A 12,429-nucleotide genomic window follows, 5' to 3' on the forward strand; every position below is an offset into this window, starting at 1 on the left:
AAACATTAAAACAACTATATTTCCACTACAACTGGAGAAACTTCATCCGATAAAGGTCATGAAATGTGCATCAAGGCATAAAAAAGTTAATATTAAAAACACAGTCTGTGTTTGGGGTTAGAGGTTCATAAATGCTGCTGAGCTCACTCTGGACACACTAATCTATGGCAGACAGCTCCTCATGATGACTGAAATATGGACAAGTCATCTGAGATAGATGACTGTTTTAAATTGTTTATACATTCGTGAAATTAAAACACGCTAACCCGCTGTGTTAAATCCATTGACTATCTGTGTGGAACAGAGATTTCAACAACCCAGACTGCACTCTTTAACTGTTTAACTTACAGTAACTGCATTGTCAAAAACAGGGTCACTGCGAGGCCGTGTACATACGTGTCACACGCCAGCAGTTATGAGGTAATGTTTCCTTGGCATCGGCCTGAGCACAGCATTGGTGTTTTTCACCACAGGACGATGACTGACGAAGGGGAGCACTGGGGGGAGGGGGGAGGCGAGATAAAACAAAAGTCCAAACCCAAATAAGCAAACCGTCAGCCTCTAATAGCAGAAAGGAAGTGTCCCTTTATCAACATGTGAATTAACAGTTTCCCGTCACACCTTGTTTTCTGCCGCCCCCTCTCTCTCTGAACCAGCGCCAAGGCCCAGATGGCCCCATGATCGGACCACCAGGGCTTCTGCTCGGTGAGGAAACAAATCTGTTGCACTGACTAATAGCCTCGTGTTGATGTTTTACAGTTGGGAAATGTATGAGCAGTGCTGTGTGTACACACAAGCGGCATGTTGAAAAACGTCACATGGGACAGACGGGGCCAAATGTCCAAACTGTGGTAAAGGTGTCAGAGACAAGAACTAAATAAAGATAAAAACTCGTCACAAATCTGCCAACGCAGTCCCACACAAAGTGACTGAGTTCTCAAACTGTGTTTCATAGGGAACTCATATTCTCCCATATTTCTCAATTTTGCTTTTGATGAATCACAACAGTGACTTAGATCACATGTATCTGAGGCAAAATGCTCACACTGAGATGGAGTGGAGAAAGGAAGCAAGATATCTGCCGAACAACAGAAAATGTTTTCTGACCACACTTTGAGGACAAAATGTCACAACAGTGTGTTTTAATGCAATTATGAGGACATCTGACTGTGTTTCAATCCTGTGATACAGCATGTTTTACTGCTATTATAAGAAGCTCCTGCTCTTTTCACACTGGGGCATGCTTCCATATAATGATGAGGACACCTTGGTGTGCTATAGTAACTTTGTGTCAATATGGGACAGGTTCCTATACAACCCAACACAGTCACGACACCTGAGCCATTGCTAAAGTACAAGCAGCTTCTTCATCCACAACACATTGTTCTCTTTGTAGCTTGACACAAAATTGTGCAAGTGCATGACCCACTCTGTGTTAACTCTGCAAACTATGTCCCACTGTCTGTCCATGAGCCTACAGGTCTCCACTACTTCTGAATTCAAAGGAGGCAAACTCATTTAGGTCTTGTTAATTGTGTGAATTTGTTGTGTAAATGTATAGTTATATATCCAAAGTGCTTTCAAAAGCACTGCTTCAGCCACTAATCAAGTAGTGGCACTATATAGAAATTAGCAATTCAGCACCAATATCAGAAAAACCCAAATGAAACCCAACCCTAATCTTTTCCTAGCCAAATCTAAGTGCTTTTTTTGCCTAAACTTAACCACAGAAATGGTCATCGTCACCTTTATTTCCTCACTCCAACCAAAAGTGCCACAAGCGGTAGACACGTAAATGAGTAACAAAAATTTGGTTCAGAAAATGTGTCTCACAAAAATGTAACTGAGGGCAGTGAAGCTGTATGGGAATGGCATCTTTAAGGGACAATGTTGCATCAGCAGATAAAAGCCTGAGATCTAACTCCGGCACCGGAGGCCAAAGTGCAGGCCACCACAAAGAAACATGAACCCAGGTCAAGTGAAGGATCAAAGATGGTTTTTAAATTATTATCATCAAGTCGCTCAAAACCTGTTTGCAGAGCATTACAAAGTGCCGCGGTCAGATGTGAAAAAACATCTGAATAATAAAACTCTACAGTGGCTGCCATATGGCTGCTATAGCCTCAATAACCTCTGTCCTGTGCAGAGAAACTGCACTCACTAATTTAGCCTTGTATGCACTGGGCCGCAGACAAACCGCGTTTTACAACGTGGGACGTTCACATTATGGGTCATCACCTCAAATCACAATACATTGATCACACAGTGGAAAAGGCTTTGAAAAAAAAAGTTGGGAGAGAAAATGTACTGTATACATGGACACAAATAGCCATTGCAGATTTTAACAGTGACAAGAAGACGGCCAATTGCAGCCTCTATTTTTAGGTGTGCCGGCGGCCTGGGCTGGCAGCTTTGAGAAGGATGTGTACTTTTCTGCAGTTCCTTCCCAAAAATCAATGCTGTCCTCACGGGTGACAATCACAGAGCAGCTGTTGTGGCTAGGTGGCCCGGCCCCCGGCTTGCCTCACCCTGCTGCTTTCTGCCAGCGTCAGAAAAAAACCACCCCCACTGCCCAAGATTCACACCCGGCTTGCAAAAACAGGCGGAAGGCAGACACAAAAGCAAATGTGACTCAAACGTGTTTGCATCCGGTGAAAACTGCTCAAATTATGGAGTTTTTATCAACGCTGGTGGCAGCGGTAGTCGTGGAGGGTTGCTGTGTTTCTAAATTTACATGTGGCAGGATGCGCTGGAGCCAATTTATCATCCAAATAACAGACACCAGGAGACCTACATGACCTTAGCCCACAGAGATCTCACTGGTGAACTGTTAATGACCCACTGTGTTGTGTGCTTTTTGGTGCTCTTGCACCATATAAATATAGGCCTGCACTTGAGGGTGAGAATCATCTTGTTTTGGTGCAAGATTTTGTCTGACAAGACTGATTTATTACTGGATGCACTATGCGTCTTGCTTTTTTCAGTACTGTTTGAATACTTGAATTGTTGTTGGTTTATTTTCAAAACATTTGACAAACTTTTAATGAGAAACAAACCTGAAAATAAACTTTATGACAGCAGATACTAAATGTCTTATAATAACCTGACAAATATTGACAGAGAAGGACTACACTGCAGCAAATGCATACGGTATGCAAGACAATGCTGTATGTGTTGTATGTTATACTAATATTTGTGGAAAAGCCTTAAAAAGAAATGTGATATCCAGAATAATGCTCAGGGAGGAAATTATATAACTGTGTTGAAAATTGAGTGTATATATTTTTAAATGCACCTGGACTTCTGTCCATGATGTCCCAGACATCAACCCTCAGCTGGTCTGAAGAGGTTTTCATCGAATCAATTACAAAGGGATCGTATAACTCAAAATTATAATGGCGAACTCCTTGAAATTTAAGTAATCAGCCTCAAAGGATTTACTTTGTGTTGAACTCATTGCTTTACCACAGACTTAAGCTTAGCAGTGGTAGATTTAGGAAAGCAGAAGAGAATGTCTGTGCCCTTACACCCGGAGAGAGGTGGTTACTTCTCTGACAAAGAGGTGGGTGTAATAACCTCACGTGTTATGAAAACACAAGGTTTAAGAGCTTGATGCAATACTGTGCAAATTCACCTGTGAGGAACTTTAATATTTTTGGATTAATTAAATACTGTTTATTGTATGAAGTAAGGTTAGCTAATAAACTATAACACTACAATCATGCAATAAATCACAAAAGTGGCTGGTTCAGACTTTCTGTTGTTCTGTTCTCACACGTAATCAGTGTCTTACATACAACTGACTGCACTCTATGTGCTCCGTGTGCTGAGACACAGCATGAGACAGGCAGGCATACAATCAGTGATACAATTGCTGCCAACAGGGACGCCAGTTATGTCTCTAAACACTGTCTCTAAATAATATGTTTGAAGCCTAATCTCACTTTCAAACAGCCTTTTTCTGTGCATGTTTAGCTTGTGGGAGAAATAGAAGTTGCTGGTGTCCTAGTGCCTCATTTGGCAAATGTGTGTTACTTGGATTAAACCGAACAAATAATTTCAGGCACTGAAGTCACAGTATAATGCATTTGAAGTTACTGATGGAGGCAGCAGTGGATCAACAACTCCTGTGTGCCATGATATTAAACTGGTCTAGATCTCAATGGTGTTCGGTGTGGGGAGTAGGTGGTCCAATGTTCTGTTGGAAAAGCTTGTCTGAGTGAACATAGCATACACCCTGTGCAGTCACTTGTTTATAAGACACTGATGAAGTGTAAGAATCTCATACAACCCCACTTCAAAATGCTGTACTATTCCTTTGAAACCTTCATGGAGGACATATTTTGCTGTGGTGCTTTTGTTTTTGGGGACATGAAATGAATAAAGTTACAGATCAGTGTTCTGAAGCGGTTTGTTTTCAGGATAGTCATATTGCCCAAATCTCTCAAACTGCTGCACCCTGGGTCTCTGTAAGGCCTGGTTTAAATATGTTTCTGTTTGTTTTTAAATGTGTTTTATCATATAAAAAGTCACAGCATATGCATGATATTAACCTTTTTTTATATATAATACAATGATCTGTTACACCTTAAAACATGACACACAGAATCTAAATTGTATGTTATTTTTGCTTGTTTTCATAGCAGGGGCCTGTTTATAGTGTGATTTACAAGTGCTGGTGCTTTCAGAAACATGACTGATGTGATATTAGTCTCCAACCATAGACGCAGTTTCTCATGTTACAAAACAAGGGAAGATCAGTGTAACATACTGAACCTTTAAAGTGTCAGATGTGAGAATGTCTTGTACATGAGGCAGTAACGTTATAAGTAAACAAAAGTGAACTCTGCCTCATAGTTCACACAGTAGAGGACATGTTATCAAAAGGTGAGGCTGTGTCCATATGGTACGGATTAACACCTTAGTGAAAGCAGTGTGAAGCCTGACTTCAATTTCCTGTGGACTTTATTATAAACTGTAAAATATTAAGAGTTATGAAAACCTTCAATTTTCTCCTGAACAGTCAAAACAACTCCTCACTATAGTATAGAGGTGATTGTTGATTTTAAATCTGCTCCTTTTTCATATTTTACTGAAGAAATTGTGTCAAAGGTTTATCTACTTACGTGTATAGATACACACACACACACACACACACACACAGAAAGGTATCACTGTGAGGACTAATTGTTGACAGGTGGCCCTAATGCTCTCCTTTGAAACAAAAGTGTGATTTACGACCGCGCTCCCAGAGACCCCGGCTTTCAGCGCTGCTACTACAAACTTATCTTTCCCTCACTGTGCAACCCACCGTCACCCCTCACCTCTGCTCTATCTCTCCTTCATTTTTCTCAATTGCACCTCATTACTTTGCTCCCTCACTTTCACCTCCACTACTACTTTGATGTACCTGTCCCTCTCCGTCTCTCATCACAGAGCGGTGACTCTCCAAAGTCAGGCGTCCTTTTAATGTTTGATAGCCAATTCTTCACTCGCTCTGTGTGCTGTGTGTGTGTGTGTGTGTGTTTATGTTGGGGTTACAGAGGGGTTTGGGTCTAGACAAGGAAGACAGGAAGGAAACAGGAAGCGGGGTGCCATTCTGCAACAGAGAGAGTGTGTTGATAGGACAGTACAAATTCTTGGGCAGGCAAATAACAACATAACTTGACCTTGACCACACCATTTTGTCACTTATTTGTGCCGATACGAAGACGCTACTACGTTTAGGCGGAGGCAGGAGTGGCCACAGTATGAACATATAAAAGGAGAGGTAGTGATACAAATAAAGTTTCCTATTTTGGTTATTTTATCTTGCAATAATAGCAATATCCTATAAAGTAGGCAGAAAGAGGTGGAGTGAAAAATGTACTTTGTTTCTGTGCTTCACAGTTTACACTTGATTCTGAGGCGAAGGATCTCAATGAACACAATCAGGATTGATAAATGCTTTCCATGTTACATGTCTGAAGACGTATGTGTACCTGATTTATTGCAGTCCAGTAAATCATTCTACACGGAGCATGCACGGTCGACATTATATGGCACGCATGGCCACAGATTTTTTTGGCAGAACAGGACATCTGCATAGGGGTCTATGTATAAATGAGGCGATGACAATAGTTACTTTACAGGAACCATAGCAGAATGTGATCGCGCTCTATACAGATGCATGACACGTAGCAATAAAATGAGGCTCTAAAGATTAAACTACATGTTTAAATTAGTATTGCAGGTGATTTGATCAAATGAAACAAGAAATAATAACAGAAAGTTTTTAAATATAACCAAATCAGAGGGTTGATCATTAAAAGGCTTTTAAGCCTCAGTGGCAAGAAACTGACACAGTAAGAAGTGGTTTTGACACGAGCCAAAAAAGGTAAACAAAGGTAAACTTAAAATGCTGCATTCATAACATCAACGATAGAAGTCAATGACTTTTCATGATACACCCATGTCCTGAAAATATTCATTGTGACCGTTTATTTTACAGATCTGGTTTCCACTCCAGTAAACTGTACAGAATTTAAAAGAACATGTTTTACTATAATATGTAAAATTACCCAATTCCCAATCATGTTGGTTCTCTGAAGAGTTTATCGTGTTCTCACCCTTGCCCTCGCGCTGAAGTAAACCTAATAAAGCTGAGCAATATTTCCTGGAAACGCATGAATAATGAGAACTGTGATATTTTACACTGAGTGACACCTCTGGGGTCAAGCAGTGCAGCTCACACAGAGTGTGTGTTTACCAGAGTGTGTCTGTACCAACTCAGGACAGTGTGAGCTGCCTGCAATGATGTTTGACAAACAAGGCACACAAGGTTGTGGCACACAGATCAGAATCCCTGGAAAAGGGCTACAGAGATGACCAGTCCATGGAAAGTGAGTATGTGTGTGTCTGTGTGCACATGCTTTCAGCAAATGTATATATGTACATATATATATATATTTATTTAGGTACAAAAATAGTAATAATAATATAATTCGTCACATAGGATATACCCAAGGGCTTTAGATGCATCTTAACATGTGCTGTGTGAATGGTGAGCTTCACCTGTCCACATACGTACATGACCAGGCATTAATCAGACATTATTGTGTAAAACTAATTTTAAAATATTCCTTGTATTACTGGATTCTAGTAAACATCTCTGACTATTATGTTCTGATAAAGACCCCACAGAGCTACAGAAGCTTTACTCACAGTAACTGCTTTAAATCACAGCTTACAGATTTTATAAAATACAGATATGGGGGATCTGTAATCTAGTTTGGATGTATTAAGAATCTCACTCATCTAGAAGCAATACATCAATTTGCATCTGTGAATAACTAATTATATAAAACGTTATTTTTTATTTCATTACGAGCAATCAAAGTTGAAGTTGCTGCCAGTGAAATACTCAAGTTAATAAATAGCTATTAAGTAGCTCTATATTGCAACAGCTATAAGTGCATCTGGAATCTGGTGCCAACAGTTGTATGTGAACACACAAATGTTCAGGATATTATCCAGAACGTCTACGGCCAGTTTCCTAGTCAAACATCTCAATGAAACAACACTCACGTATGAGATACAGATAAACGTGCAAAAACGCAGTTTCAGTGGCCCAAATAAAGTACACTAAACTATGAAATAAAAACATAACATTTAGCAAAGGTTGTATGTGAAATTTGAAGACATTTAGGCGCAGGATCAGGAACCAGAGCTCAACAAAGAGCTGGTCCTCTCCGTTTGTGAGGCTGGGCTATTTATCAGTTAACACACAAACATTTTAAATGATGGTGATGTATGAAAGAGGTTAATACTAATGGAAGCATTGAACAGGACTTTGGCGAAAGGTCTGCCAGAAGATGACATTGCTGAAGACAGATTTAACACACTTGTATTGAAATGCATTATTGCAAAAGTTAAAGTCTTGGTCCACCATAGCTAGTTTGGGAAAATGGGTAAAATCAGGAATGTATTAACTTGTGATAAAATGCCTTCAAATAGATTTAGCTTCCTGCATGTTGACAGCAACTACGTGTCTGTCGGAATTGCTATTTTGGAGGCACAAATAGGAAACATCAGCCCATCCATCCCCTCCCTCATTGCTCCTCACCATGCAGTGGAGACCCAGAGGGGCTGCTGGACAGGCCTGGTATGGGACTACAGCGGCCCCCAATGCCTCCTCCTCCGCCCAGAATGCAAACACCTCCTCCTATGCCTCCTCCTCCTGATGCAGCCGCCCTGTTCAGCTCCTGCTCAATCTCCTCCAGGCCGGCACTCTTTTGAAAGCGAGACATCCTGTTGACAACCCTCGGGGACATGTGTGTGCGTGCACAGGGTGCACCGCCGTAAGAGTTGATGGGAAAGACATGGGTGGTGCCGCGCAGGGTGCTGATTGCTACCCAGCGACTATCTTGGCTGAAACACATGTCCTGGACCTGGATGGGAACAGAAAAGGTACAGAGGTCAGGGGACAGAGACCGGTGACAGTTGGAGGATAAAACAGAGAATTTTGTCACCATTGACTATTCATTTAATTTCAGGCTAGTGGTTCCCAAATAGCTCAAGCCAACATTATTTCATTTAAGCCCTGGTTAATGACACCAAGACTAACCCCTCATCAAAGCTGCTGTCAATGAAAACCTTTATTTAAACAGGGTCAAATTGCTTTACAATGTTTGCTTAGGGTCTCTTAGTCTTGAACAAAGACATAATTGCTGACAGCAGCTTTAATTGAAGTATAATTTGCCATGCTATGATACAGTATACTGTTTTATATACTGTATTAATGCAAATACACTACTATGAACATTTCCACAGCAGGGTAAGTGGTAAATGTTGTATTAATTTGTCTGATATTCAGAGGTTAATTGGACAACATTGCCTGTAGGTACAGGAGTGTGTTCATTTCTCTATGTTGGCCCTTCGATGGACTGTCGACCTGTCCAGGCTGTACCCTGCCTTTCGCCCTTTGTCAGGTGGGATTGTCAACAGCAGCCCCGCAGCCCTCATGTGGAGGATAAAGTGGCATTATCCATGATGGATGGATAATGCCATGGAAATACATGAAACTACAAAATAAGTTTTAAATAGAAAATGGGTTCACTACTTCAAAACAAGACTTAACGGCAGTTGGTTCTGATGGTCTTTTTCTGTGTGTTTATGGGTCAAGAGGTTATTACATATACATTCAATGGTGACTCGCTATCAGAAAGAGGTTAGGGTTAGGGTTAGGTAAGGGAGAACCCTGGACAGGTCGCCAGTCCATCGCAGGGCCAACATAGAGAAATGAAAAACCATACACTCATATTCATTACATTACATGTCATTTAGCAGATGCTTTCATCCAAATCGACTTACGATGGAATTGAGTACAATCAGTCAATCAATCTTGCCACCACTGCGACCATGATGTCTTTCACACACAGGGTACCGGTCTTAACATAGCATGGCACTGAGCCACTCCACCCCCGAGTGGCTCATTGTTCACACCTACGTCCAATTTTAGAATGTCCAATTAACCTTTGTATGTTTTTGGACTGTGGCAGGAAACTGGAGTAGAGATAACCCATACGCACACAGGGACAACATGCAATCTCCACACAGAAAGGCCCTCTGTCAAACCAGGATTCCAACCGGAAGTTTGTAAGGCAACAGACACTAAACCACTGTATGGCCACTATTAATCTACAATAAAAGTTTGTTAATACATCTGTGCAGGAAATGTTGATCCAACAAAGATCATTCTGTAATTATAATGTGACTGCCTTGTCAATACATTCATTGTGGATTCACACACTGAATGAGCTAACGCCAGTCTGTGAGGTAACATTAGCAAGACCTGGGTTCAATGTTTGCCACAGATAAATACATCATTCTGACTGCATGACAAACACTAATTAGTGTGAGAGCATCTAACAACAGCTATTAGCTAAGGTGACAATGGGATATGAGCTGGTTTGGTGGCAAAATAGATGACTAAGAAAAACTTCAGAGTTACTGGCCTCCTTTGTTAGTCCTCTTCAAATAGTGACTGACTCTTAGGGAGCAGACACTTGAGCAGATAAAATCTCCCTGGGCATGTCAGACATGCAGGAAACCAGACAGATAGGCTGCAAAAGACACCACAAGCAAAGGAGTGTAGGAGAGAAAAAAAAAAAGAAAAAAAAATCAGGACAAAGGAGTGAGGTGACATTCTGATGAGGTGATAGTGTGCTGAAACAGCATCCATCTTTCAACATAAAAAAAGGCTGGAGAAGGTGGACGGGATAGGAGGAAAATGAAAGGTCCAGGAGAAAGTTGAGGAATGTCTAACTTGAGTCATCCAGTCAGACAGAAAGCTCTGTACCTGCAAGCCTTTCTAATCTATTGCCAGGTCAGACTAGGTAATTGTTCCCAGCAATGACAGTTAATGGGGTATCCTCAGCATACCAGACGGTTACTTTACTTCACAAAGATGAGTGAAAGAAGAGGCCTGACCTCTGCAGTGGCAGATTAGGGATGGCTCAGAGATGAGAAAGAGCTACTTTGTGTAGTTTCGTAATTGGTCATAATAGTCCTGTCAGAGCTCTGACTGTAAATGGGTGCCTTGACTTCAGTGTCAAATTTATTTTATCAGGTAAGGGGTGGGGGGGGGGGTTACCTGAAGGATGGTTGCGATTTAACAAACACGCAGATATAAAACAGTAGCAACCTGTTATCTTTAAAAGGTGGAATGTTCAGTCACAGCCATGTGTTGATGTGGAGGCAGCACATTCCTTCTGTCCATGGTGTTGTTGATGACATCCTTGACAGTCTGGGTGATGTCAAAATGGCATGTTTAATGCTTCTAACTTTTTATTTGACACCTGATTAAGCAAATCAAGCAGCTCTGTGCACAACTTCTGATAACCTGTGAAGGAATCCAAATAATGTGACAGAGAGACAGGAGCTAACACCTCAAGTCTCTGCAGTGCAAGAATGATGTCTCAATATGAGGGTAAGTTAGGGTTGGGGCTGGGGTACAATTGCTCCCCGGGCGCAACTCAGTATGGCTGCCCACTGCTCCTAATTCTAGGATGGGTCAAATGCAGAGAAATAATAATTTCCCTATGGGGATTAATAAGATTTAAGTTGGGTGAGGGTTTAATGCTTTACTTCATATTTGCCAGACAACTGCCCTAATGCAGAATTGACTTAGGTCAATCTATGATATAATAAATAATAACAATACAATTGAAATGTTAAATAATTACTAGGGCTGCAATTAACACAGCCGATATTGACATGATAAAATAAATTAAAGCAGTTACCGCGAGTTTGTTTACTTCTGGTGTGCTGACCGTGTATCCGTGCGGAACAGTCACTTGCCTACAGTCAGTCAGATAGGAGAGACTGGGAGATGGTGGCTGAAGATGGAGAGAGGCGAGGGATTGTTGGGCGGAGAGTTTTATTTTAAGAAGGTGAGCCAAGGAACCATCGATAAAACAAAAGCTACCTGGGTGTCATGGCACAATTTATCGACAATGACTGGAAGTTGCGATCCTTTGCCTTGACTGTCAAAAAAACAGATGTGCGACTAATTGCTGAGACCTGCCCAGAGGAATTTGTTGACATCGCCAACACTGTAAGTGGCAAACTAACCACCGATGTGCACGTAATATGCTGGCAGCTGCCCGGAGACTTCTGAGTTTCTAAGGACATCCTCAGATGGATTTTTTGTTGTGATGTTAACACATGTTATTTATTTATTTATGGTTTATTTGACATGGACAGTGCACATTAATAAACATACAATGTAAATGTGCCAGAATTAGCCAAAATGGCTATTTTACATCTGTTGTCCATGGATTTTTATTAGGTGAGTATTTATCAGTTTTATTTAACTGCAGAAACAAAAGTGATCCAAGTCAAAAAGTTCCTTTTTGTAGAATACAGTTTCCTCTCCTAAAGTAAACATGGGTTTCTCATCCACATGAAACTTGAACGAATGCACTTTTCACAGAAAGCCTAAAGCTTTGGGTTATGCAAGTGCACAGTACAATCACACTGCTACAGCTGGCCTTGATAAACCCCGATCAGTGGAATCACACCCGATGGTGCACGGCTGCAAAGTTTAGCAGCAACAAAGTGTCATCCTTGTAACCCCTGAGACTAGTATTCTCCAGTTTGACCACAGTCATCCATGGTCTGGTCCTCATTCAGCCCCTTACAGCTGTTATCAGCTGGAAGTCTGTTTACCTGGCCTCGGGTCACTGACAGCCAGCCGCATGTTTGGTTACTGGAGACAGATAAAGCGTCTCTCCACCCACCTCACAGAAGACTTTATCACTCTACAGTGTGTGTGTGTGTGTGTGGGTGTGTGTGTGTTGATAACCTCTGGCCCAAGCACTAGGCTAAGGCCAGCATTCACTGTTTACAACAGGTTGGATCAAAGCAGGCTCAGTGTGCAGCCGGTCA

At 41.4% G+C, this 12,429-nt stretch overlaps 1 protein-coding gene across 3 annotated transcripts in view; it reads right to left on the reverse strand.

Moving 5' to 3' along the window:
• bcas3 (BCAS3 microtubule associated cell migration factor) overlaps positions 1-12,429 on the reverse strand; it is a 317,149-nt gene that overhangs the window by 243,498 nt on the left and 61,222 nt on the right. For all 3 annotated transcript variants that reach the window (XM_058633221.1, XM_058633220.1, XM_058633222.1), the window contains exon 15: positions 8,105-8,429. In XM_058633221.1, coding sequence (XP_058489204.1) covers positions 8,105-8,429 — 325 coding nt within the window. The remainder of the gene's footprint in view (positions 1-8,104; positions 8,430-12,429) is intronic.

This window comes from Solea solea, chromosome 7 (assembly GCF_958295425.1).
Source record: "Solea solea chromosome 7, fSolSol10.1, whole genome shotgun sequence".
In the NCBI taxonomy this organism is placed as follows: Eukaryota; Metazoa; Chordata; class Actinopteri; order Pleuronectiformes; family Soleidae; genus Solea; species Solea solea.